General features: G+C 37.8%; 1 protein-coding gene across 3 annotated transcripts in view; it reads right to left on the bottom strand.

The window, feature by feature from the left end:
• The window catches only part of LOC134527233 (glutamine synthetase 2 cytoplasmic), a 617,039-nt gene that overhangs the window by 262,884 nt on the left and 327,381 nt on the right, over positions 1 to 26,774 (bottom strand). For all 3 annotated transcript variants that reach the window (XM_063359727.1, XM_063359725.1, XM_063359726.1), the window contains exons 3-4: positions 11,496 to 11,660; positions 9,319 to 9,593 (exon numbers count right to left, since the gene is read on the bottom strand). In XM_063359727.1, coding sequence (XP_063215797.1) covers positions 9,319 to 9,593; positions 11,496 to 11,660 — 440 coding nt within the window. The remainder of the gene's footprint in view (positions 1 to 9,318; positions 9,594 to 11,495; positions 11,661 to 26,774) is intronic.

Raw genomic sequence — 26,774 nt, forward strand, 5'->3', positions numbered from 1 at the left:
TATAATTGTAGTGCATAATGTTTAAGCTTCTATTTCTTAACGTCTAATACTGGGAAGGATTACTATAGTTTGTACGGTGAGCGTCTCTTATGTAGTTTGTAATTTTCAAAGTGTCGACGTGTGTTTCGGTACGTCGTAATTAAGAGGTCATGGGGAGGACAGGGATTACGGTAAACTTTGTGAAGGGGTATATGGTTGAGTTTATAGTTTCTAGTTATAACGTAGCATCAAAGTTTGTAACAGTGTATCTTAGTTTGTAAGGTTCTATGGTAAGAACACCGCGCAAAATCTGCAATAATTTCTTCGTTTATAAGTGCTTCAGTCTGTATCGATTAGTCTTAGTTAAGAAGTTACACAGCGCCGGGACAACGGTACGCTTTGTAAGTATGTCTTAGTTTATAGTTTCTAGAGTTAAAACAATGGCATTATAGTTTGTAATAGTGTGTCTTGGATATTCTTCTGTACGTCTTAGGCGAGAAAGCAGAAGAATGGTGGAATCATTTTTCGCCTCTGCCTACCAGATACGAAGAGGCTTTAAATGCATTTGAGAATCATTCAAGAATATAATCTTTGAAAGATTCAAGTTTAATTCCCGTGTGCAAGGGTCTGAAACAGAGGATACATTCATAACCTCACTGCATACTTTGGCGGACTCGTGTGAATATGGTGCGTTAAAAAATGAACTTATTCGGGACAGAATTGTAGTAGGGATGAAAGATAGGAAAATTAGTTAATAATTACAGTTGAGACCTTCTCTGTCATTGGAGGAAGCGGTGCTGATAGCCAGACAATCGGAGATGCAAAGCCAACAATCATGGCATCTGCAACAAGGTGGTTCAAAGTGTTTGGAACTCAACAGAACTCACTGGGGTCAATCTCGCAGCAGGGATAACGTGGCCAGTGATACAATACAGCAGCCGGCGGCCTTGGGAAAGTTTTCCGGTTCCACCAAGCCCAAAAACACATCGGTTCCACGCAAGGAAGCAATCTGCTGGTTTTGTGGTAAGGGGCAGCATGAACGTTCTCGGTGCCCTGCACGAAGTGCTAAGTGCTTTCGCTGTGACAAACAGGGGCATTGGGCAGTGGTGTGTAAGGCTTCAAGTGCTTCCAAGATATTTAGTGTACAGGATAATCAAGGTAAATCAGACTGTAACAGTGTTAGTCCTTGCAGTCAGGATCATTTCATAGGGGGACTAACCTGCAATTCAGTCAATATTAAACAAGAGCATGGAAAGTGAACATTAAAATTGTAAACTTTGAGCGGAAATTTAATTATCCTTATAGATACAGGTGCAGATGTTACGTGCATTCCTGGCAGCATGGTACTGGTTTCGTACAGAGACTTTGTGGTCCCCTGTAAAGACAGACTGAAGGGACCGGATGGTAAGGATTGGGGGGTTTTGGGCTTTTTACAGCTACAATTAGAGCACAGGGGTATTAAACACAACAGCAAAGTTTTTGTTTTGTCTAATCTTCAAACTCTTCTTCTGGGTCGAGCAGCGCTAGTAAAGTTGCAGATTGTGGGTTTTCAAGAAAAACAGGTATTATTCCAGGCTTGGTCACAAACATTATTCATTATGCATCCATGCCAGAACTCGAGACCAAGTGTCCAGTGGAAAGGAGCAATAAAAACATTGTTAACATAACATCTCCCTCAAAGTCACAGATAGATCCGCAAAATGAGTTTCCACGTCTTTTTCAACAGTCGGGGAAATTCGCAGGAAATATTAAAATAATCATGAAGGATAATTGCACTCCCTTTGTTCAACCAACTTCCAGAGTTGTGGCCATACCTCTATTGCATAAACTCAAGGCAGAGTTATATCGCCTGCTGAAGTTGGATATCATGAGCGTGTCATGGAGCCCACAAAATGGGTTGCATCTATAGTGGTTATTCCTAAAGGAGACACTGTCCGTATTTGTGGTGATTATTCTGAGCTGAACAAGTGTGTTCAGAGGCCACATTTCCCCATTCACAGTGTGGAAGTTACACTGTCGCAATTAGAGGGGGCAAAGTATTTTTCAAAGTTAGACACTAATTCCGGCTTTTATCAAGTTCCATTGGAGAAGCATAGTCAATTACTCACAACATTTATAACTACATTTGGAAGATTTTATTTCAAGAGGCTACCCGTTGGCATATCCTGTGCACCTGAATATTTTTCTAGCAGAATAGCTATGTTGCTGGATAGAGGGTACTACTTTCCATGTAGTTGACATTTTGATTTTTGCATCAAGTATACAAGAACATGGTAGGATCTTGAGACAAGTACTTCACAAACTTGAAGCTGCAGGTATTTCCCTTAACTCTAGTAATTGTGTTTTTGGAGTAACCCAAGTGAAATATCTACGTCATGTCATTAGTGCGGCAGGGGTTTCAGTGGACCCAGACAGAATTCAGGCTATTCAAAAATTTCCAGTGCCCTCAACCAAAACAGAGGTCCAGAGGTTTCTGGGCCTTGTTAATTTTTCTTCCAGATTCCTCCCTGAGAAGTCTGGATTGCTTATGACGTTGTTTGCCCTTCTGAAGGAGAATGTGGCATTTGCATGGGAGACACCACAGCAAGAAGCGTTAGCAGAAGCTATGAGACTGTTAAGTCAAGCACCCACACTGGCGTATTTTGATGCCACAGCTTCGATCATTGTAAGTGCAGATGCTAGCTCTAGAGGCTTAGGAGGGTGCCTCATGCAGGAATGAGAGGGAAAACCGGAAGTTGTAGAATACGCATCTCGTACACTTTCCGATACAGTACAGCGTTATTCCCAAATGGAGAAAGAGGCATTAGCTCTCACATGGTGTGCGGACAGATTTCAGCAGTACATTTTGGGACTACGAGTAATGCTCGAAACTGACCACAAAACACTTGTTCAAATCTTGCAGACCAAACACATAGATGAGTTAACACCTCGTTTGCAGAGATTCCGTCCAAGATTGATGAGATATTCTTACACAGTTTGGTACATTCCAGGCAAACAGCTTGCAGTGGCAGATTGTTTGTCGAGGTGTCCTCTGTGTGAGGACAACCAACATGGAACAAAGGTAGATCTGGAGAGAGAAGTAGAAGCGTTTGTTCACCAGATCATCTCTAACTGTCCCATAAGTGATCAGTTCCTGCTTACTATTCAGGCAGAGCAAGACAAAGACAATATTTGCAAACAATTGCAGTCCTATTGCGTGCAAGGTTGGCCCAAGAAAAATGAGGTCCCAGAGTACATGCTACCTTATTGGCAATATAAAAATGACAACCTATGCAGACTCTTTCTTGCTCAAAGGCACTCGATTGGTCACACTGTCTGGAATGTATTCATGCAGGTCATCTGGGCATAGTGAGATGTAGAGAAAGAGGAAAATTGTCTGTATGGTGGTTTGGATTATCCTCACAACTAGAAAACTTTATTAGGAACTGCCCAAGTTGTGTGCCAGAGAGACAAAAACCCAGGCAACCCTTTTTCCAAGCAGAAAGGCCATCTCGCCCATGGCAAATCGTCGCAGTAGATGTTTAAATGTGACACATGGTACCTAAATGACACGGACTATTGCTCAAGATATTTTGAAATATATCCATTGTCTTGTTTGACAGATGTCGCAGTGATAAGTGGATTAAAATATATTTTTGCACGTTTTGGCATACCGGAAATAGTACGGTATGATAATGGTACACAATTTGTTTCAAGAAACTTTCAAAGCTTTGCAAACACCTACAAGTTCCAAGTTTTCACATCTTCTCCACATTACCCTCAGTCCAATGGCTGTGTTGAGGCAGCTGTGAAGATTGCTAAGAGTCTACTGAAGAAAAACGAGGATATCTCTTTGGGCCTTTTGTTATATCGAACCACACCCTTGGATTGTGGTTTCAGCCCAGCAGAAATGCTGATGAATCGTAGACTGCGATCTACACTTCCGATTCTTCCAGCAGTGCTGGAGGAGGTGGTACAACCTCGTTTGACACACACTAGAGAAATTCTCGCAAAAGAGAAACAGGCGGCTCACTATGACAGGAGACACAGAGTCCGACATTTACTTGATTTTTAGCAGGGAGACAAGGTTTGGGTCATGGACCTAAGGAGGTATGGCACCATTGTGCAAATTGGTCCACACCACGTTCCTATGTTATGGAAACTGATGAGATAAATAGAGACGAAATCGATGGTTTCTGATTCCGGCACCTTTCTTTAAGACCAAGAATGGAAATGAAGGAGATTATGTCAACAAGGTCCCTCAACCATTCACCAGTGACATCACTAGTGTTGCACCTATGTAAGATGTAAAAGCCTGCGTACCTTCACACAAGAAGGAAGAGAGAGCAGTTGGAGACGAAGACATTCAGCAAGAAGAAGTGGTGAGGGAAAGTCACATTACACAAGACTCTGATTCAGAATCAGATTTACTGAGAGAGGGTTTCAAGGGCTTTTCTGACAATAACAATACGGGTGCTGGTAAACAAGGACACGGTCAGGTGAAGCAGGGAGACAGGAAAGACAAATGCTGTATAAAGAAACCCAATTGGTTGAAAGATTATATGTAAACAAATGTATGAATAGATGTTGAAGTTGAGGCTTGGTGAACACTATTGTAACTGAGGGACAGTGCTTGTAAGGTGTTATCTTAAGATTTTGTTCTGTTTGTGTCTAAAACATTATAATTTGAATATTAGGAAAGGAGAGATGTTTTTTCTAAGAGACTTATGGAGGGCAGGGGTTGCATGCCATGCAGAAGGAGTTATCTGGTAATGGCGGCAAGCTAGGAAGCACAATAAAGAGATGTCTTTAGTAACACAACAAAAAGTTTAACAAGTTTGGCATGTTTCACACAACAGCTGTGCAATGGTACAGTCTATAACAGCTTTATCAAGTGAAGTGCCCTGTAAATTGTGCACTGTGACTGCCAACCTTAGAATACAGGTAACATTCGGAGCTCGACGTCTCCGTATCCTTTAGTCGCCTGAAATGTTGCAACAAAAAGAGTTATAGCAACCAAGCCATCTTTATCTCTCATTCTGCTTCTATTCGTATCATTTTAAAATTTAATTAATACTGTTACGATTATTAAAAATCAATCGTAGTGGGAAAACTACTGGGTTCGTAAATGGATTGCCCACCTGACGTTTTTACTACACAGTTGACATCGTCCGGGCCTGCGGTCCCTTGGAGTCCAATATGCCACCGCCCAAACACCACCACCCTCTATTAAAACCTCCTGCTAACGAGTGCGTGCGTTTGTGTGTGTGTGTGTGTGTGTGTGTTAGTCGCACGGCAAGAGGGTGCTGCAGAGCCAGTGCACCACACCCCTAAATGTAATTTAATATATAATTGTCAATTGTTTTTATTGTTTCCCGAGTGCGAAGTAACGGCAGATCGGCCGGGAGGGTTTCTATGTACTTTTATTTAGAGTTTTGTATTTAGTTATAAGGATGCTTCTGGACATTCGCGAAGCACACCGAATGAAACCGAAGCCAGATACTATTTAAATATATCCCTTAAGAATTGTAACTTTTATTATCCTTTTTATTAATCAGCAAGTGTCAAGTAATTTTTAGGAGTGTTAATCCTGTTTACTATAATAACCCGGGGAACGCAGTCTCTAAAATGTTAACGGTAATTGGTTTCGGCGCGAAGAGCGCCATGTTTCCTGCCGCGAGCCTTGTCTCGCCTCAGTCTCCTTCAGCCGGCCGAGAGCGGACGTCTCTGCAGACACCCCGAGGACATCACCGTTGTCTCACCGATAAGTAGCTCTGTTAACTTAACTAATCCAAATCGTTTTCTTTTTCATCCTCGGGGCCTCTCTCGGTCAGTGGGGGCTGTTTAGTAATTAATTTCTATACTCTTAGGAGGTTTTTAATACCTTCGTTCTACGTAAAGGCTTGAGGCGGCCACGTGTGTGGTCCGCCTCCTCAACTTATACCAATTCGTGCCTCGGGCGTTTTAGCTGTGTAAAGGGAGGATTGTAGAAGGACGTGTAACGTAACAATAAAACCAACTTAATCGAGCCACGTGTCTTTTTGTTTGGAGGCCACGTGGGTCCTTAACCCAGTCAGCGGCTTGTGGGACGCCTTAAGAGCCCACTGCGGATAGGTAGAAGTGTGCCCGACGCTGAGAGCGGGCTCGGTTTAGGAACAGGTGTTGACTTCGAGGCCAGGAGGGCTAATATCTCGCCTCACACGGGCCATGTTACACCCTGAATAAGAGTCTCTTGTCGGGTCCATATGCCCACTCACGTGGTGGCGCCCACTATTAATACAACTAGTTCAAAACGTAACACCGGTAGGCCCTCACAGTTTTATTTATTACCAATATTTACATCACTAACAAATAATCTTCTAGAAATGCCTAATAATCAATTACACTTAAAAATGTTTATTCTCCAGTCCTGTTTTTACACACCGCACAACTCGCTGGGCTGCATCCCTCGTGCAACTCTCACCGCAGCACTCCTCATGGACCTCCGTCGCGGGACTCCGTCTTCGCACTTCGTCACCGCCGTCGCACTTCTCTTCGACGAGGAATCGCTTGACGCTTCGCTCGGAACTTTGCTCGGGACTCTCGCCGCACCCGTGGCACTCTCGCTATCCAAACTAGTATTTCTTATATACTATTGTCATAAATTAAATTTTAAAATTATTTTTAACTTTTTAGTTTGATAATCTTTAAAAGCATGTTTCTTTAGTTTTTTTAACTATATTTATTTTTAACTTTTTAGTTTGATATTCTTTAAAAGCATGTTTTTTTAGTTTTTTAAACTATATTTATGTATAATTATCATAGGGAAATGAGTTACCGACACTACCTATTACCATCTGAGATAACTATTTGGAGTTGCAACGTCACAAAGAAATGGTAAAGTCTCTCCGAATCATTTACAGTTAGATGTATGGATATAATCATAGAATTTACCGGAAAAAAAAAAAAACATTTTTTTTTTCGGCGTGGCCGGGAGTAGAACCCACGATCGCTGAATCCAAAAGCTAACGTCACAGAAGTCGCGCGCCTTAGACCGCTCAGCTAACGAACGTAGTGAAATTGGTGGGACATTTTACAGTGATGAGCCACTCACTCTTAGTCGAAAGAGTTACAGACGGACAGACAAACAAACATACAGGTGAAGCTAATATAAAGCATGTAAAAAATGGTACCTAGTGAGAGAGAGATGCCGGAAATCATTTGACAACATGGTGACGTATCTTGTAATGTGTGACACTGACGTGTCAAAATCTGTGGAAGATGCACTTTTAGGTGGTGGTAAGCGAAAGTGGCTGTTAGCAATGCAGGAAGAATATGGTTCACTTATGAATGATGCTTGGGTTTTGATTAATCATCCAGAATAAAAGAGTAGTAAAAAACAAATGACTGCTCAAAGTTAAGCTAGGTAGGGATGGTAATGCAATTCGCTACAAGTCCCGTCTTGTTGCCAAGGAATTAACATAAGAATTTGGTGAGGATTTCGATGAAACATTTTCATCTGTTGTCAGAAACTTGATCATCAGGATGTTGTTGGCTTTAGCTGCAGTCATGAATTAGGACATTCATCATCTTGATGTAACAACAGCTTTCTTAAATGGTGACCTCGAGCAGGTGCTCATGGAACAGCATGAAGGTTGCTGCCAAGGGTCTAAAAAATGAAGTATGTCTACTTAAAAAAGGCTTTATATGGGCTGAAAATATCATCTAGGGTCTGGTACAAAATGTTACATAGTGCATTCATTGCTTGACAGGATACAGAGAGTCTGAATATGAATAGCAAGGTAAATAGCAAGGTAAATAGCAAGGTAGTGAGAAAATGAACTGTAATTGTTGCTGTGTATGTCGATGACTTTGTAATTTTTTTCTAATAATATACAGAGAAGGTTAGTATTGAGAAAGAAATAATGCGCAGATTAAAATGCAGAGACCTTGGGGGAGCAAGTCACTGCCTGGGCTTGAATTTAACGTGCCAGACAAGGAAGGGCTTTATGTGGACCAACCTGCATAAAGTGATGGACAAGTATGGAATGCTAAACTGTAAACCACTCAATACAATTTTGGATGAGAGTCATAAACTCAGAAAAAATAATGAGAATTGCAATGACCAAGGTTTTCTAAACTTGCCATGTCAAAGTTTGATAGGTTCGCTTATGTATTTGGCTGTCCAATCCCGGCAAGACATCACACATTCGTCAGTGTGCTCAGCAGTTTAATGCAAAATTCAATAAAAAAACAATGGGAAAGTGCCAAACGACTATTTTGGTACCTGGAGCTACTGCCTCGTTTTCAAAACAACTGGCAACAATGTTGTGGCATTTGTGGATGCCGACTGGGCTAATGATGAGCAGGACAGGAAATTATTCACAGATTGTGTTCTATCTCTGAGTAATAACGTATCAAGTATGGTGGCCGAGTACATGGCTCCATCAGAAGCCGCTAAGGAAGCCATTTACTTAAAAGGTTTTTTTTTAATGAACTGTTAGGGAAATGACATGTGTATTATATTATTTAGCGACAGCCAAGGCGTACATAAGTCAGCGCATAAGCCGGTATTCCACAAAAGAACGAAGAACATAGAAATAGTAACCACTTCATCAGAGATGCTATTGAGAGAAAGCTGAGTGAACTTTTATTTACATACTGAAGAGATGGTTGAATTGCTCTGACCAAAGCGAAACGCAGTGTTTGTGTAAAGGGTTGTGGCTTGGAGGCTTTAGATTAAGGAGAGTAGGTACATATTGAAGTTGAGAGTTGACTGCAGTGTAATCGAAAGAGACTTACTAGTTAAGTTTTACCACGAGATAACTTTTTGTTGAGTAATCGCGGTCTCGAGCAACATGGTATGTAATAACATTTAATACATCAACTGTGTAATTCTTACAGCTACATTAAATGTGGACTAACTTGTCTAAATGGTCGGGGTGCAGGGTGCATAGCAGAATAGGTACCTATATAGTTTCCTGAGTTGGATGTACAGTAGTGTGTACGTACCTGATCAGAGCACACAATATACTCTGTAAGGCTGGGTTTATAAACTACGCAAAAAAACACACCAGGTAAAATCTTCAGTAATCACATCTTACATTACCGATTTATAAACTACGCAAGAAACTCAAGATACGAAATGTTCAAAACTGACGTTTTAGGGTAACGGTTTATAAACTACGCAAAGCACTATAACACAACGTAAATTATGTATTTTATTATGTTTTACAATTTTAATTTATAGGGTTGGTGACGTCTTTTCACTGGTGTGCTTTATAAACGACTGATTTTCATGCGTTGGTTGATTGTTATACTGTTACGTTGTTGCGTTCCCTTGAGTACCTGAACAGAGCACTCAGTGCAGTGTGTAGTCACCTGAGCAGGCATGACCTCAGCATTGGTTCCGGCCAGGTCGATGCCGGCGTAGAGGCAGGCGCGGTAGTGCGCCTCCACCACCTCGCGCGCGAACACCTTGTCGGCGCCCACGCCGCAGTAGTAGGGCCCTTGCGGCCCGGGGAAGCCATTAGTGGGCCAGCCCCACGGTCGACCGTCCATGTCGAGCAGCGTGTACTCCTGCTCGATGCCGAACCACGGCTTCGTGTCGACAGCGCGCTCCGCTGCCTCCGCGCACGCCCGCCGCTTGTTAGACTCTGCGCACATGCACACGCGCCTTCTCAGATCACACAGCCATGCCTGCACCGCGCTCTCTCTCCTGCGGGCACGGATCTCATTATGGTACACACGTGCACACTTGGTGTTTTTCGCCAAAGCACTCTCGCGGAAGAAATAGATAACTTCATCATGCTTGACGTGATGCTGTCCGAAGTAAGAAATCAACTGTATGGTAATCATTATATTTCCTACCATATTAATTTTTTTTAAAATCTGGTGGCAAAGTTTTTTTTACCTTTATCAGAAGCAAATACATATTTAACCTACAGATATGGATGCCTTCAAAATAAAGATGGCTATTAAAAAGTGAAAAAGGGGGTGGAGCAGAGATTGAGAATCGTCACTCACTGTTTCTTAAGTCTTATTTTTCTCTCAGGTTCAGACACAATTTATGCCGTCATAGCAACGGAATGGCGACCGTGAGCGAGAGAGGATTCTCTCTACGGTTTAGGAATACACTATACTAAATCTATTTGCGTTGGAAAGGTGAAAAAGGTGGGGGGGGGGGATATCACCGAAATCCTAAAACAATTTTATCCTCGCAAATAGAAAATAATTTTAATGCAGAGGGCAAAGTGGTTCTATCACCCCCTCCCCCCCAAAAAAAACCAACCAAATGAAATTCTACGTACACTCCTGTGGCTAGCCACCTATATATCTATACATATATTTTGGCTATGACTATATAATTGTTGTCTATACTTTCACCCGAGTACATGGTTTCTCCTTTGTCTATGTAGGTTTTACCTGGACCCATCTGGCTAAATGAAGTCAATAGAGACAGTGGTTAGCCAGGATTTGTGTGTGGGAGGGGTTAAGAAGCATAATTCCCCCCCCCCCCCCTATTAAAACGGGGGAGTCCGGGGGTCCACCCCCAGAAAATATTTGGATTTTAAGGTGTAAAATAGTGCTATTTTAGCAGTTTTAGGAACTTAACTTTAAATATTGCAATGATTAAAATATAATTAATTTTTTAATAAAAAAATTGTTTGAGTGATGAAGTAAGAAATTGATTAAAGATATTTTTTTTATCAATCCAAGTGCCTTGTTTACGTCCACTCAAAATCATATATCCTGCTCGAAGCTCGACAATACACAAACAAAAAAAGGAATAAAAAGGGTTGGGTTTCGGCAGAACTGATCTATTCCTGGAAACAATTAGCTTTAGCTTGAAGAGTTACATGACACCATGTCGTTGTCTCAATTCTATACACACATAGCGATCCTTACACTTTTGGAAGCCCAGTCAACAACTGCTTATAATTACCGCCCAAGTTAAATACAGTAGGTGTAAGATATTTGAAAGCTTGGGACCCGTCACCGCGTCACAACCTTGTAGCTTCTGCTCACGACAGGGGTAGGGGAAGGGAAGGAGAATCGGTAGGACTAGCTTACTCTTCCCCTCCAGTGCAGTGGCCGGTGATAGCAGTAAGACACCCAGGCTTTTAGCTGACCTGCTTTCAGATAAGAAAAAATAATTTTGGCTAAGGGAGGGGGGGGGGGTTAGAACCCCTAACCCCCCCCTCCCTGGCTACGCCCCTGAATAGAGATACCTACCTATCTAGATTAGGTGAGTTGCGCATGGCAACAATTGATTCCATACTTGACAAATCCTCAAAGCACATGATTGCATGCAACTCTTCCTACATGGCATATGCCCAGCATGATTAGGCGTGTAGCCTACACCTCTTCGGTCTGAAACGCACTCAAGTTATTCCCTAACCTGAACCCCTTCTAAGCATATTACACTTTAGCTTAAAGTTAGGATAAGGAAACTAATACTTTCATCCCATCCGTAAACACAAGTGTGTGTGTATGTGTGTGAGAGAGAGAAGAGACAAATACAAAACTTGCCGACTTGAGCTCGTTACCCAGCTCACCTGTGGGCTCCTTGTTGTAGTTGTATGTCTCGCACAGCACCAGCACATTGTTGCCACCGGTCTTGAACGGGTCCTTGTATACGGCTACCGGGTACAGGTAGATGTCAGAGTTCCTGCCCTCCGACTGGTAGGTAGAGCTGCCGTCGTAGGTCCAGATGGGGTAGTCTGCAACACGAGCAAGAAACCACGCACCTGTGTCAATTACAACTACACAATGTTAGCACGTCACAAATGCAAATACTTAATGATAAAATACTTTCAATGATACGAAACACAGCAGAGGGACCCTTCTTTAATCCTCCTCCTTCCCCACCAACACCAAAAAAATTTGAGTTTACACTAGATAAAAATGGACTTTCACGGTATTGCGAGAATTTGATTTTTTTAAAGGTAGTGGTATATAAAAGATTATTTTTGTATATCCTCTTTTTCATCCGTAACCACTCACTACCTTCCACTCGCGGTTGTAGTGGTAGATAGACTTGGTCTACCATCGATTCTAAGAGGGTTTGTTTAAGTGGATGCGAGTCTTTGTTTTAATTTTTAAAAACTAATTATTGACCACGTTTTATTTGATAATCTCCATGGCAACGGCTGTTGCATCCTTGATGCATTATTCATCTCCTGGCAACGGCTAAAGCATTGTTGATGCCTCCTAACGAGTTTTTTAATTTTTTTTTAATAAGCCAAGAATGCCGTTTGACTGCATGAAACTGAATGTTGGTTGACCAATTATTTTGCTACGGAATCTGAATTCTTTAATGGCACACAACTGTGTATTAAAAGTTTGCAGAATAATATCATGGAAGCGAGCATAATAATCTGCGAAGAAAAAGAGGAAAAAATTGTATCTATACCACGAATACTTTTCACTTCAACCGAAATGTCCTTATTTTTAAACCATTTCAATTTACAGTGAAGTTGGCTTACAATTTGACTGTCCAGAAACTATCAACCAGCCACTATAAAACTTAAGATTATATGTTCTTAACCAGGCAACGTCGGGTATCGCAGCTAGGTAATGTTGCTTAAATAAATTCGAACTTGAAGGCTCTTAGAAAACTGTATAAACCAATATTCCTGCAGATGAACTTAGTTATAACGATTTTTTTCACGGGATGATTTTCAACATTTGATTTAGTTTTTTCTTCTTTTAGTTTGAGGCACGAAAGTGGCGTACTCGGTGCAGAGTCTGCAGGCAGAACTCTTGCACTGCTCGACGCGATGCCCCTCCTCGTGGCACACCATTGCCGCAGCTCTAATAAAATAAAACTACATTGAATTTTAAAAATAAACTCATGAAACAAAAAAAAATTGTTACAACTAATATACAAGGAATTAAATATTGGATTCAACAGTTTTCTAAGAGCCTTAAAGTTTGCATTTATTCCAATAACAATACCTGGCTGCAATGCCTGCGATTATTGGGTAAAATGTATAATTATCTTATGTTATTTTGGTCGCACTGGGTGGCAAACATGTGTAAAGTTAAAAATTATTTTTATTTTGTTATGTTATTCTGCTAACATTTAACAAGGGGTTTTTGTGTCATTACATGAATTCCGTGAAATCAGATTCCGCAGCAAAATTAGTGGTGAGCCAATCTTCAGTTTGAGGCAGTGCAATGGCATTCTTGGCACATTTACCGAAATACAAAAAAATTCACTAGGATGCACAAACATTGCAAATTTTGTTGCCAGGATACGAAGAATGCATCAACAATTCAATAGCCATTGCCATTGAGATGAAGGAAGCAACAACAATACAACACCTGTTGCCATGGAGATTAATTTTTGACATTTTCCCGATAAACAAAAAAATTAAAACAAAGATGTTCAGCAACTTCACTAAACCCTCTTAGAATCGATGCGATGAGTAGGAGTAGTAAGCCGTTACTGTGACAGATGTAAACACAGAAATGTAAACACCAGCCCCAGTAACAGCCTGGGGGCCGCCATCTTGTTTCATGGGGGCCGCCATAGTTGTTGACATTGGTTACCAGGGCGCCGCCATTGTTGTTGACATTGGCTACCAGGGCGCGCCACCATCTGCTGGAGGCCGCCATCTTAGTTCAGCCTTTAGTTACCGGAGCGCGCCACCGTCGCTCCGAAGGCTGGAATTGTATACAAAAAAACCTGGGCAATGGGTGGATTCGATCCCGGGGACACACCAACGTCGTGGTTACAACGCGGACGCCTTGACCACTAGACCACGGGACCATATGAAGTATGGGGAATTAAATAACGAACATATGCTTAAAAGAAGCTATGCCTAAAAGAAGCTATGTCTTTAAAAAGTATAAAAGCAAAACCCCCACCACACTCCACAATCGCCGCCATGTTGTATGTTTAAAACAAACACCACCATAATAGCTATGACTAAATACCTGAGAGAAACATAACCTCAAAAAAAGCGCCATAATAGCTATGTCTACCCCACCCCCACCACCAGTATGCTTAAAACAAACATGCCATATTAGCTATGAATAAATACCTGGGAGAAACATAACCCCCAAAAAGGCACCACACTAGCTATGTCTACCACACCCCCACCACCAGTATGCTTAAAACAAACACCGCCATACTAGCTATGACGAAATACCTGAGAGAAACATAACCTCAAAAAAAGCGCCATAATAGCTATGTCTACCCCACCCCCACCACCAGTATGCTTAAAACAAACATGCCATATTAGCTATGAATAAATACCTGGGAGAAACATAACCCCCAAAAAGGCACCACACTAGCTATGTCTACCACACCCCCACCACCAGTATGCTTAAAACAAACACCGCCATACTAGCTATGACGAAATACCTGAGAGAAACATAACCTCAAAAAAGCGCCATACTAGCTATGTCTACCCCACCCCCACCACCACCAGTATGCTTAAAACAAACACCACCATACTAGCTATGACTAAATACCCGTAGCAACATAACCTCAAAAATGGCACCATACTCACTATGTCTACCCCACTCCCACCACCAGTATGCGTAAAAGCCCCGCCATACTGGCTAAGACTAAATGGAGTGCCACATATACACACCGACACCTTTAATGTCACAGAGGAGAGCGAGAAACGTAACGTAAAATATGCTTGAAGTAATAAGCATAGTTAAAATTTATAATATTGTAAATACATAAAAATAAGCATAGTTAAAAAAACCGTATATCACCATTTAATAGTACTGGACCAGATAACATATGCCATAGCGATAGCATGAATAAGCATAGTTAGGACCCCTACAGTCAACACGTAGCGTTCAGTAATTAGCTGCGGCACGATCGTCAGAAACAAATTACGTATGTTACCGAGGTAATAAAAAAATAGCAAATAAGCACACATAAAAAAAACTCACCGGAACGCATCCCGCCCACCCCGGCGACTTGTAACAAATAAATATAATAAACGTTGAACAAACGACCGTGTAGGGGAGCTGTAAGCCTGTTCGCGCACCGCAAATAAGCATACATAAAGGAAAAACTCACCGGAATGCACCCACTCCAACACGGCGACGTGTAATTAAAAATAAAAACGCAGACGAAAAGAGATATTAAAAATAGTAACACCTATGTACGCCGTGTAGACAACCGACAGCGAATAACGATAAGTAAATTTATAAAATATATTACAAAGCGGGAGCGCACGTCTGTAGTCCGTAGACGCACTCCTCAAACTGTTTTCAAATTCCCGGTGCGACGAAAAGAAAGCTGTTTGTCGACCCTGGCCCGCCGCGTGCTATAGTAGTTTGCAGCAGATTTCACGGAACACAATAAAAAACGTACAGCCCAGTGATACATGAAACCGCCGAATGCATGTGAAAAAAACTACCATAAATAACAAAAAAAAAAATTAAAACATAACAAAAACAATCAAAATGCACTCACAAACGCAATACAGCGCAATGCAGTGAAAACTCCCATGAAATAATAAAATCGCTTATTGAGACACCAAGATGCAAAGAGTAAAAATCCCTATACGTAAAATAAAACAAACGCGAAACTTTAAAAAAATCTATCTACGAGAACATTATTATAAAAATACCACACTCTCCAACACACCAAATGACACGGCCCGATAAATGACAACACAAATAAATATCAATAACCATAAATACCTACATAATCAAAATATGTTATTAAGCAACCGAAAAATACACTACAACCCACATAAGACCTCGCGAACGAACGGCACAACACCAGAGACAAAACATGATATTCCCATTTGTTAAAAAGACGCAAATACGAGTCTGTAGTGCTAGCCCAGCTAGTATACATTCATTAATAAATAAAATCGGTTATAGTATTTGTGTAGTCATTAAATAGGAAGTACAAAGTGATATTGCCACAAGACGTTATTAAAAATATAGTAATAAAGTGTATGTATAGTTATTAAATAATAATATATGTAAGTAAAACGTGTTATACCCTAAACTAAATACCTGCAGGTTTATACAGTCAAACTTTGTAGGAATATAAACATAAGTCGTTTGAACGGTCTGTGTAATACAAATGCTTATCATCAGCTCTGAGTAATTTGTCCTTCATATAAGAAAACATAGCATGTTATTCTAATAAACTATGTACCATTATAAAATAGTTATACCATCGTTAATAAATAATCATACAAACAAACATTAACAGCTATCCATCCTTCCCTTTCACTCATGACATAGTGTGTGGTGTTCTAAATAAGGAGTGAAAGAATATTATATGAGTCATGTTGTAAATGCTTATAAGATTATTGTTAACTTTCCATCAAGGCTAGATAAAAAACAATCTCTATATATGGTAGATGAATAAACAGAGACCAACTATAGACTTCATACTAGTAAATAATAATTAAGGACATATCGGGGTAAATAAAACAAAATAACCTATATAAATACACCCAATAAGCATAGGAAGCTCTGGCGTTAATAACAAAACGTAAAATAAAAGGTTACTGGTTCAGGTAAGAATATATATTCTACTACTATGCATTCCATTAAGCATAAGAAGCACTATAATCCCATTCCGACGAAACCAGAATAGAACACACCAGTAATGTTCGTGAAAGAACACACGATGATATTCATATTAATAACCACTTAGCCAAAATCGTTTGCAGAATAACAGACATAGCAATTCCATGTCTCAAACACCACATCGCTTCGGCGATAGTCCAGAAAACACAAAAATTATATCTGCCTTCCCCAAGAGACCGCCACAGTCGCCTCGGCGAACCTCGTGAGGTCACCAGTAAGTAACTTTCACTTGCCGGAGGGGCAGACGGTAATAACACACACGCAGCCGCCCCCGAAAAAAAGCCTCCAACAAGAAAAAAACAATATATCAAAATATCTAAAACAACAAGGATGCCTTGCAAACTATTAATTACACCACCCATGCCTTTAAACTAAGTAACGTGAACGACGAAGCCCGACAACGACTTTCAAGTGACAAGGAGTAAAGAAGGAAATAATAATTACATGAAAGTAAACATGTGGTGTACGAATACTCATTGCCCACCAACTATGTACTACCTACTAGTGCTAATCCATGTATTGCCAGACATAAAATAACCAATTCTCTTCTATATAAAATATCTTTACATTAAAATAAACATAGTGTCAGGATAATACTAATAATAAGTATAGAAGTAACTGAAGCGTGTACACAAACAAAACTGTATAATTCTCATCATAAACGTTCCTTGAAATTCTACCATCACATATATAATCCTTTAATATTATCATAATATAGTTACCAGAAATAACAAGTCAACTCGAAAAAACCAAAACAACGCCTACAGGCATATTGCAACCTACATCGAAACGATCATAAGACTCAAACCCAGACACTTCATAAACCCACAGAGATGGTCAGGAGAAATTACATTTCATATACTACAGATGCTGTACTAAAAAGACACATGTATGCCAATAAGAACAGGTGTAATCGCCATAACTGAAAGTATTATATAAAAGAAACAATACAATAAATATCACAGCCTCAAAAAACATAAGACAGGAGAATGAACCAAAAGAAAATTTCAAAAGTCTAAACTGAACAGAAAATTAGGTAAATATTGACGTAAACACATGAGAGTACAATTAAGTATAAATATATATTTAAAAATTTAAAATACCTAGCGTAAAAAAAAAACGCATTCAGAAAGATCAGACATCGCTTCCCCAACACAAAATGTTCGATGGTAATAGTCACAATCCCTAATAACATACATGTGAAATAGAAAGAGTTAAAGACACAGACTTTAAAAAGAGAATCACTCGTTAAAGACGTGTAAAAGTTAAAGGACTAAGCTAAATGAATATAATGAAGCGTGCGACAAAACACGTTTCCTATACTAAATGTCACATCCCAAATAAATTAAATTCATTATTTAAAAGAAAAAGGTTATTTTTTTTGTTCACCTAACCGAAATCTAAGTTTAAAAACCCATATGGAAGAGAGATTCCGCATTATAATTAAGTATATTGAAAGGAATTGCGAACTCTTGTTCGCACAAATCATTTTAATTATGTATGTTCGCACACAAGTTGAGAAAAAATGTATTAGTGTAAGAAATTTGATGTTTGCTCAAGTGCTATGTAGTGACAAGAAACGATAAATAAGGAATTATGTATATTTAGATACCAACCATACAATTATAACAATTTAAATACGAAACATATAAAAAAAACCCTCGGGTATGTCGTATATCTAGAACCATACTGTCACCACTAATTGCCTGTACACATAATGAAGTAATAATAATAAAACATCCAGTGGTTACAAACATAAATATTACAAAAATATGCACTTAACAATGACTTAGGTTATCCAGAAGCATATAGATATAAATATACAATTAAAAAGCAAACCAAATTACCAATAATATGGAATCACTTCAAAAAGTAAACAAAGTTCAGACATTACAAACACAGAAAGGTGAAAAAAACGCATCAGTAAGATGAAGCTTCAAAGACCAATTCCCTCGCGGATGAAGGATGATAATCATTGCAGTAGCACACATTGTCCCACATATGTATCGAAACACAAGGTTAGATCGTAACACACACACACACACACGACTTCCAGGATGTTTCCCCATCATGTTTGGAACCTTTATACTTATTTTAAATCTAAATTTACATTGATTAACAACGAGAACTGTAATATATAAACAACAGCACCAATAGTAGCTAAACACAACACACTTAATAGAATATTCTCCATCACTTTCACAAACCCATATAAAGACCTTAAACTCTGCCGGCCACCGCAGCCCAGCACGAGTTGCCAGACGTGTCCTTCACAGACAGAAGGGGTTGCCATTGCGCAACCAATATGTAATTATTGTAAAAGACGCATCTAAAAAAATCAAACATGTACGTTAAACCAGGCTAGCAATCTCATAGTTTAAGTGAAAACAGGCCGGAAGACAACATGGTAACATAATATTAGCTATTCCTAAACCTTAAATACATACAATGTAAGAAATCGCACTAGCCAATAACACTCATATTCCACAAAACATAAGTTCACCGAGATACAATGACACACGAATATATGCATGAATGATAGATAAATACTATACAAGACACAAAGTTAAAAACATATTTATCAAAGTACCCTTTCAATACTAACCCAATGAAGCAGAAAATTCCATTACATCCCAAGCATTGTATATGAAAGTAAGCACATATCACAATTGAACTAGAAAAAATAAATATAAAAAAAAGCTAGCGAACACACAGACAAATATTCATCATAGCACCATTGGGTGGAAAGAAGATAGTAAGTACCATCAATTTCATCTCTACAGCCACATGCATTAAGAAAAAAAATATATATATATATACTTTTATTAACCTCACAGGAATCTTTTAGTGTATAATCGTTGTGAAGCAAAATTAGGAGGATAAAATTACAATGTATTTAAAAAATAAATCTAATTACAACTATTAAAAAGTATGTGCGCTAACTCACAATTGTAAAACCATTAATGAAAAACCTACAAAACCTCTCTCTTCATATCTCTCTCTCTTTCTCTCTCACTCTTTATCTCTCTTATTCGCTCTATATACTGGTTGCGAAATTCCACGATTGATACAATTAACTTAGAGATAACCCCCACACCGATGCATTGTAACGTCAACTACATTCCGCTTTTGAGAGGGAAACTAGAGCAACTCGAGAACACTCGCAGGCTCACAGCAACGTCCGCCACATTTACACACAGAACTAACCACTCGTACCCACCGGATGGGATACGAACCCCGAGCAAAAGGCAAATACCTCCGCTTAAACACAATAACAAGTGATCTAAATATAGAACGATAGTGCTAACGCGAGCAAACACATTGGTTGAAAACTTTTTAGAGTAATGGAAACAATACGCTCTTCAATTCTGTGTGTGTCAACTCTGGAAAATCATTACGTAGCGGCGGCAATATTTTACAACATATTTTATAAAGAACCCCAAAGGAAAAATATCTCAAAGTAAACGATGAAAACAAAAAAAACGTAGTATTTGTCGGTCGATGGTAGTGAAATAATGTGAGATAAAACATTAAAATAATGTTAAATAAATATATTAATTTTTACTATAAAATGAATCCACGTATAACCATAAGTTTTTGATAATAAATCAACAAATCAACATAGATTTAAATTAATTAAAAAGTTGTAATAATAAATTCTTAAATAAATTTATTTCCTTTAACAAATTAACATATAGGTTTCAATTAATTAAAAAAATAGTTTAATGCGAAATTCACCGACGTTTCGGTCGACATTGCAGTCGCCATCATCAGGAAGCAATTATCTACAAAGTAGTTGTAATAATAAATTCTTAAAATAAATTTATTTCCTTTAACAAATTAACATATAGGTTTCAATTAATTAAAAAAATAGTTTAATAATAAATTTTAAAATCTATTCATTTTTTTATTATAAAAGTACTCTGCTTTTAACCATTAGTTTTTGATAATTTTCAAAAAATAAACATAAATTTACAAATAAACATAATTTTAATTATTAAAAAAATTAATTCATAACAATATTATTATTTTTTTTAATAATTAAATTTATGTTTATTTGTAAATTTATGTTTATTTTTTGAAAATTATCAAAAACTAATGGTTAAAAGCAGAGTCCTTTTATAATAAAAAAAATGAATAGATTTTAAAATTTATTATTAAACTATTTTTTTAATTAATTGAAACCTATATGTTAATTTGTTAAAGGAAATAAATTTATTTAAGAATTTATTATTACAACTTTTTAATTAATTTAAATCTATGTTGATTTGTTGATTTATTATCAAAAACTTATGGTTATACGTGGATTCATTTTATAGTAAAAATTAATATATTTATTTAACATTATTTTAATGTTTTATCTCACATTATTTCACTACCATCGACCGACAAATACTACGTTTTTTTTGTTTTCATCGTTTACTTTGAGATATTTTTCCTTTAGGGTTCTTTATAAAAGATGTTGTAAAATATTGCCGCCGCTACGTAATGATTTTCCAGAGTTGACACACACAGAATTGAAGAGCGTATTGTTTCCATTACTCTAAAAAGTTTTCAACCAATGTGTTTGCTCGCGTTAGCACTATCGTTCTATATTTAGATCACTTGTTATTGTGTTTAAGCGGAGGTATTTGCCTTTTGCTCGGGGTTCGTATCCCATCCGGTGGGTACGAGTGGTTAGTTCTGTGTGTAAATGTGGCGGACGTTGCTGTGAGCCTGCGAGTGTTCTCGAGTTGCTCTAGTTTCCCTCTCAAAAGCGGAATGTAGTTGACGTTACAATGCATCGGTGTGGGGGTTATCTCTAAGTTAATTGTATCAATCGTGGAATTTCGCAACCAGTATATAGAGCGAATAAGAGAGATAAAGAGTGAGAGAGAAAGAGAGAGAGATATGAAGAGAGAGGTTTTGTAGGTTTTTCATTAATGGTTTTACAATTGTGAGTTAGCGCACATACTTTTTAATAGTTGTAATTAGATTTATTTTTTAAATACATTGTAATTTTATCCTCCTAATTTTGCTTCACAACGATTATACACTAAAAGATTCCTGTGAGGTTAATAAAAGTATATATATATATATTTTTTTTCTTAATGCATGTGGCTGTAGAGATGAAATTGATGGTACTTACTATCTTCTTTCCACCCAATGGTGCTATGATGAATATTTGTCTGTGTGTTCGCTAGCTTTTTTTTATATTTATTTTTTCTAGTTCAATTGTGATATGTGCTTACTTTCATATACAATGCTTGGGATGTAATGGAATTTTCTGCTTCATTGGGTTAGTATTGAAAGGGTACTTTGATAAATATGTTTTTAACTTTGTGTCTTGTATAGTATTTATCTATCATTCATGCATATATTCGTGTGTCATTGTATCTCGGTGAACTTATGTTTTGTGGAATATGAGTGTTATTGGCTAGTGCGATTTCTTACATTGTATGTATTTAAGGTTTAGGAATAGCTAATATTATGTTACCATGTTGTCTTCCGGCCTGTTTTCACTTAAACTATGAGATTGCTAGCCTGGTTTAACGTACATGTTTGATTTTTTTAGATGCGTCTTTTACAATAATTACATATTGGTTGCGCAATGGCAACCCCTTCTGTCTGTGAAGGACACGTCTGGCAACTCGTGCTGGGCTGCGGTGGCCGGCAGAGTTTAAGGTCTTTATATGGGTTTGTGAAAGTGATGGAGAATATTCTATTAAGTGTGTTGTGTTTAGCTACTATCGGTGCTGTTGTTTATATATTACAGTTCTCGTTGTTAATCAATGTAAATTTAGATTTAAAATAAGTATAAAGGTTCCAAACATGATGGTGGAAACATCCTGGAAGTCGTGTGTGTGTGTGTGTGTGTGTTACGATCTAACCTTGTGTTTCGATACATATGTGGGACAATGTGTGCTACTGCAATGATTATCATCCTTCATCCGCGAGGGAATTGGTCTTTGAAGCTTCATCTTACTGATGCGTTTTTTTCACCTTTCTGTGTTTGTAATGTCTGAACTTTGTTTACTTTTTGAAGTGATTCCATATTATTGGTAATTTGGTTTGCTTTTTAATTGTATATTTATATCTATATGCTTCTGGATAACCTAAGTCATTGTTAAGTGCATATTTTTGTAATATTTATGTTTGTAACCACTGGATGTTTTATTATTATTACTTCATTATGTGTACAGGCAATTAGTGGTGACAGTATGGTTCTAGATATACGACATACCCGAGGGTTTTTTTTATATGTTTCGTATTTAAATTGTTATAATTGTATGGTTGGTATCTAAATATACATAATTCCTTATTTATCGTTTCTTGTCACTACATAGCACTTGAGCAAACATCAAATTTCTTACACTAATACATTTTTTCTCAACTTGTGTGCGAACATACATAATTAAAATGATTTGTGCGAACAAGAGTTCGCAATTCCTTTCAATATACTTAATTATAATGCGGAATCTCTCTTCCATATGGGTTTTTAAACTTAGATTTCGGTTAGGTGAACAAAAAAAATAACCTTTTTCTTTTAAATAATGAATTTAATTTATTTGGGATGTGACATTTAGTATAGGAAACGTGTTTTGTCGCACGCTTCATTATATTCATTTAGCTTAGTCCTTTAACTTTTACACGTCTTTAACGAGTGATTCTCTTTTTAAAGTCTGTGTCTTTAACTCTCTCTATTTCACATGTATGTTATTAGGGATTGTGACTATTACCATCGAACATTTTGTGTTGGGGAAGCGATGTCTGATCTTTCTGAATGCGTTTTTTTTTTACGCTAGGTATTTTAAATTTTTAAATATATATTTATACTTAATTGTACTCTCATGTGTTTACGTCAATATTTACCTAATTTTCTGTTCAGTTTAGACTTTTGAAATTTCTCTTTTGGTTCATTCTCCTGTCTTATGTTTTTTGAGGCTGTGATATTTATTGTATTGTTTCTTTTATATAATACTTTCAGTTATGGCGGTTACACCTGTTCTTATTGGCATACATGTGTCTTTTTAGTACAGCATCTGTAGTATATGAAATGTAATTTCTCCTGACCATCTCTGTGGGTTTATGAAGTGTCTGGGTTTGAGTCTTATGATCGTTTCGATGTAGGTTGCAATATGCCTGTAGGCGTTGTTTTGGTTTTTTCGAGTTGACTTGTTATTTCTGGTAACTATATTATGATAATATTAAAGGATTATATATGTGATGGTAGAATTTCAAGGAACGTTTATGATGAGAATTATACAGTTTTGTTTGTGTACACGCTTCAGTTACTTCTATACATATTATTAGTATTATCCTGACACTATGTTTATTTTAATGTAAAGATATTTTATATAGAAGAGAATTGGTTATTTTATGTCTGGCAATACATGGATTAGCACTAGTAGGTAGTACATAGTTGGTGGGCAATGAGTATTCGTACACCACATGTTTACTTTCATGTAATTATTATTTCCTTCTTTACTCCTTGTCACTTGAAAGTCGTTGTCGGGCTTCGTCGTTCACGTTACTTAGTTTAAAGGCATGGGTGGTGTAATTAATAGTTTGCAAGGCATCCTTGTTGTTTTAGATATTTTGATATATTGTTTTTTTCTTGTTGGAGGCTTTTTTTCGGGGGCGGCTGCGTGTGTGTTATTACCGTCTGCCCCTCCGGCAAGTGAAAGTTACTTACTGGTGACCTCACGAGGTTCGCCGAGGCGACTGTGGCGGTCTCTTGGGGAAGGCAGATATAATTTTTGTGTTTTCTGGACTATCGCCGAAGCGATGTGGTGTTTGAGACATGGAATTGCTATGTCTGTTATTCTGCAAACGATTTTGGCTAAGTGGTTATTAATATGAATATCATCGTGTGTTCTTTCACGAACATTACTGGTGTGTTCTATTCTGGTTTCGGCGGAATGGGATTATAGTGCTTCTTATGCTTAATGGAATGCATAGTAGTAGAATATATATTCTTACCTGAACCAGTAACCTTTTATTTTACGTTTTGTTATTAACGCCAGAGCTTCCTATGCTTATTGGGTGTATTTATATAGGTTATTTTGTTTTATTTACCCCGATATGTCCTTAATTATTATTTACTAGTATGAAGTCTATAGTTGGTCTCTGTTTATTCATCTACCATATATAGAGATTGTTTTTTATCTAGCCTTGATGGAAAGTTAACAATAATCTTATAAGCATTTACAACATGACTCATATAATATTCTTTCACTCCTTATTTAGAACACCACACACTATGTCATGAGTGAAAGGGAAGGATGGATAGCTGTTAATGTTTGTTTGTATGATTATTTATTAACGATGGTATAACTATTTTATAATGATACATAGTTTATTAGAATAACATGCTATGTTTTCTTATATGAAGGACAAATTACTCAGAGCTGATGATAAGCATTTGTATTACACAGACCGTTCAAACGACTTATGTTTATATTCCTACAAAGTTTGACTGTATAAACCTGCAGGTATTTAGTTTAGGGTATAACACGTTTTACTTACATATATTATTATTTAATAACTATACATACACTTTATTACTATATTTTTAATAACGTCTTGTGGCAATATCACTTTGTACTTCCTATTTAATGACTACACAAATACTATAACCGATTTTATTTATTAATGAATGTATACTAGCTGGGCTAGCACTACAGACTCGTATTTGCGTCTTTTTAACAAATGGGAATAGCATGTTTTGTCTCTGGTGTTGTGCCGTTCGTTCGCGAGGTCTTATGTGGGTTGTAGTGTATTTTTCGGTTGCTTAATAACATATTTTGATTATGTAAGTATTTATGGTTATTGATATTTATTTGTGTTGTCATTTATCGGGCCGTGTCATTTGGTGTGTTGGAGAGTGTGGTATTTTTATAATATTGTTCTCATAGATAGATTTTTTTAAAGTTTCGCGTTTGTTTTATTTTACGTATAGGGATTTTTACTCTTTGCATCTTGGTGTCTCAATAAGCGATTTTATTATTTCATGGGAGTTTTCACTGCATTGCGCTGTATTGCGTTTGTGAGTGCATTTTGATTGTTTTTGTTATGTTTTAATTTTTTTTTTTGTTATTTATGGTAGTTTTTTTTCACATGCATTCGGCGGTTTCATGTATCACTGGGCTGTACGTTTTTTATTGTGTTCCGTGAAATCTGCTGCAAACTACTATAGCACGCGGCGGGCCAGGGTCGACAAACAGCTTTCTTTTCGTCGCACCGGGAATTTGAAAACAGTTTGAGGAGTGCGTCTACGGTCTACAGACGTGCGCTCCCGCTTTGTAATATATTTTATAAATTTACTTATCGTTATTCGCTGTCGGTTGTCTACACGGCGTACATAGGTGTTACTATTTTTAATATCTCTTTTCGTCTGCGTTTTTATTTTTAATTACACGTCGCCGTGTTGGAGTGGGTGCATTCCGGTGAGTTTTTCCTTTATGTATGCTTATTTGCGGTGCGCGAACAGGCTTACAGCTCCCCTACACGGTCGTTTGTTCAACGTTTATTTATATTTATTTGTTACAAGTCGCCGGGGTGGGCGGGATGCGTTCCGGTGAGTTTTTTTTATGTGTGCTTATTTGCTATTTTTTTATTACCTCGGTAACATACGTAATTTGTTTCTGACGATCGTGCCGCAGCTAATTACTGAACGCTACGTGTTGACTGTAGGGGTCCTAACTATGCTTATTCATGCTATCGCTATGGCATATGTTATCTGGTCCAGTACTATTAAATGGTGATCTACGTTTTTTTTAACTATGCTTATTTTTATGTATTTACAATATTATAAATTTTAACTATGCTTATTACTTCAAGCATATTTTACGTTACGTTTCTCGCTCTCCTCTGTGACATTAAAGGTGTCGGTGTGTATATGTGGCACTCCATTTAGTCTTAGCCAGTATGGCGGGGGTTTTTAAGCATGGCTGCAAATGATTTAGGCATAGCTAGTATGGTTGGGGTTTCTTTTAGGCATACTTGTGGGGGTGGGTGTTTTAAGCATACTAGGAGTGGGGGTGGCACCTATAGTTTATTTTTTTTTATTACCTCGGTTACATACGTAATTTGTTTCTGACGATATTGCCGCAGCTACATTTTATTTTTTCATTACTGAACGCTACGTGTTAACTGCAGGGGTCCCTTAATACATTCCTGGTCGCACGAGCGGGGCTCTCAGCACGGCGTTTTTAATGCTTAACACATTGGCCGAGAGCCGATTACTACACATTGTTTGTATAATATTT

The sequence above is a fragment of the Bacillus rossius genome, chromosome 1 (assembly GCF_032445375.1).
Source record: "Bacillus rossius redtenbacheri isolate Brsri chromosome 1, Brsri_v3, whole genome shotgun sequence".
Classification (NCBI taxonomy): domain Eukaryota; kingdom Metazoa; phylum Arthropoda; class Insecta; order Phasmatodea; family Bacillidae; genus Bacillus; species Bacillus rossius.